General features: G+C 36.8%; 1 protein-coding gene across 1 annotated transcript; it reads left to right on the top strand.

Moving 5' to 3' along the window:
• Window positions 1-426: 426 nt before the first annotated feature.
• Window positions 427-1,984, top strand: LOC133283912 (uncharacterized). Its single transcript, XM_061480836.1, has 3 exons — window positions 427-941; window positions 1,021-1,779; window positions 1,864-1,984. The coding sequence occupies exons 1-3, from the start codon at window positions 427-429 to the stop codon at window positions 1,982-1,984; spliced, it is 1,395 nt and encodes a 464-aa protein (XP_061336820.1).
• The last annotated feature ends 355 nt before the right edge of the window (window positions 1,985-2,339 follow it).

Raw genomic sequence — 2,339 nt, 5'->3', positions numbered from 1 at the left:
CTTTCTGAATATGCTGATCACAGCCTCGAAAAGCCCCAACTTCAATCCTTGGTTGCATTTTTTTTAGTCCCTCAACTGAACATCTATTATTGTAAACAGACCTGCACTATATCTGATGTTTTTTGTTTGACACAGTTATAGAATTACAAGATGGATCATTCAAGTTCTGCCTCTGCCAGTGCCAGTAATAGTGCCACTGCTGCTACTAGTGCTTCTGATGCCAATGAATTATTAGATAAACCCTTATGGAAATATGTTACCAAAATAGATGCTATAGTGGAAGGAGGAGGAAATTTATCTTGGATGTGCAACTTTTGTAAAAAAAATTATAAAAGTTCATATACCAGAGTGAGAGCTCATTTGTTGAAACTATCAGGTAAAGGAATTGGGAAATGCTTAATGGTGTAAAATAGAGATCTGATAGAGATGGAGAAATTAGAACAAGAAGCTGACAACAGAAAGCAATCTAATGCACCCAAAAATGTACCTTTACCTCCTTCTAGCTCTTCCACGTGCCCAAAAAAAAGAAAAACTACAGGTTCTCTTGAGATGGCATTTAATGTTGGGGAGCGAGAAGAATTAAATTATCTGATTGCTAGAATGTTTTATTCAGCAGGATTGCCATTCAATTTGGCAAAGAACCCTTACTTCCAAGCTTCGTATACTTATGCAGCAAATCATAATATTGGAGGTTATTTGCCACCGGGATATAACTCAGTGCGAACCACTCTGTTGCAAAAGGAGAAAGAAAATATTGATAAGTTGTGTGAACCTATTCGAGAGTCTTGGACTCATAAAGGGGTGAGTATTGTAAGTGATGGGTGGAGTGATTCACAAAGGAGGCCACTCATTAATTTCATGGCAGTATCTGATGGTAAAGCAATGTTTTTAAAATCAGTTGATTACTCAGGGGAGATTAAGGATAAAAATTTCATTTTCAGGTTGTTTGTTTGAACTTTTGTATTCTATTTAAGTGTTTATTTGCTCGAGGGAGACTAATGATAAATTATTCATTTTCAGGTTGCTAAAGGAAGTTATTCAAGAAGTAAGAGAGGCGAATGTGGTTCAAGTAATCACAGATAATGCTGCAAATTGTAAGGGAACAGGGCAACTTATTGAGCAGGAATTCCCAACTATTACTTGGACACCGTGTGTTGTTCACACATTGAATTTGGCTGTGAAAAATATTTGTGCTGCAAAGAATGTGGAGAGCAATCAAATAACGTTTGAGGAATGTAGCTGGATTTCTGATATTGTAGGTGATGTTGCTGCAATAAAGCATTTCATTATGAATCATTCTATGAGATTGGCCATCTTTAATGAGTTTGTGAGTTTGAAGTTGCTTTCTATTGTTGATACTCGTTTTGCTTCAATGATTGTGATGCTGAAGAGATTCAAGTTAATAAAGAGCGGACTCCAAAATATGGTGATAAGTGAAAAATGGAATATTTATAGAGATGATAATCTTGGGGGGGCCAGACATGTGAAGGAAAAATTATTGGATGATTGTTTTTGGGATTCAGTTGATTACATACTTGCCTTCACTGCTCTTATTTATGATATGATCAGAGCTTGTGACACTGATAGAGCTTGTCTTCACTTGATATATGATATGTGGGATGCAATGATTGTGAAAGTGAAGAAAGCTATATACCATAAAGAGGGGAAGAGGATGGAAGAGAGCTCCTCTTTTTATGATGTGGTGCATCGCATTCTTGTGGATCGTTGGACAAAAAACTCAACTCCACTACACTGTTTGGCACATGCTTTGAATCCTAAGTAAGTTTTTAAATATGATTCAGTTTAAATTAATACTCTTGATATAATTTGACAACTTGTTGATTTTTTTTGCTTCTCTCTTAGATACTATAGTCAACAATGGCTTCTGGAAGATTCTAGTCGAGTTCCTCCACACATGGATTTAGAGCTTACTCAAGAGCGACAAAAATGTTTAAGGAGATTCTTTCCTAGCATGGAGGACTGAAGCCGGATTAGTTTGGAGTATGCAAATTTTATTACCAATAGTGGAACCTTTGGCGATTTTGATGCCATCAATACTCAATACACTATGGATCCGAAATCTTGGTGGCTACTTTACGGTACCTTTACACCGATGCTTCAAAAAATAGCATTGAGACTTGTGCAACAACCCTCCTCTTCATCATGTGCTGAACGCAATTGGAGTACTTATTCTTTTGTGCATTCCATCAAGAGGAATAAAATCACTCCAAAACGTGCTGAAGACTTGGTTTATGTGCATAGCAATCTTCGACTCTTATCAAGAAAGACTCCTAGTTATGCACAAGGAGCAAATCAAATGTGGGATATTGCTGGTGATA

Source organism: Gastrolobium bilobum, unplaced genomic scaffold (genome assembly GCF_033153095.1).
Source record: "Gastrolobium bilobum isolate Gb01-03AN ecotype WA unplaced genomic scaffold, APGP_CSIRO_Gbil_v1 utg28182, whole genome shotgun sequence".
Taxonomy (NCBI): Eukaryota; Viridiplantae; Streptophyta; class Magnoliopsida; order Fabales; family Fabaceae; genus Gastrolobium; species Gastrolobium bilobum.
The sequence above is the reverse complement of the archived record's forward strand: the minus strand, read 5'-3'. Positions and strand labels throughout refer to the sequence as shown.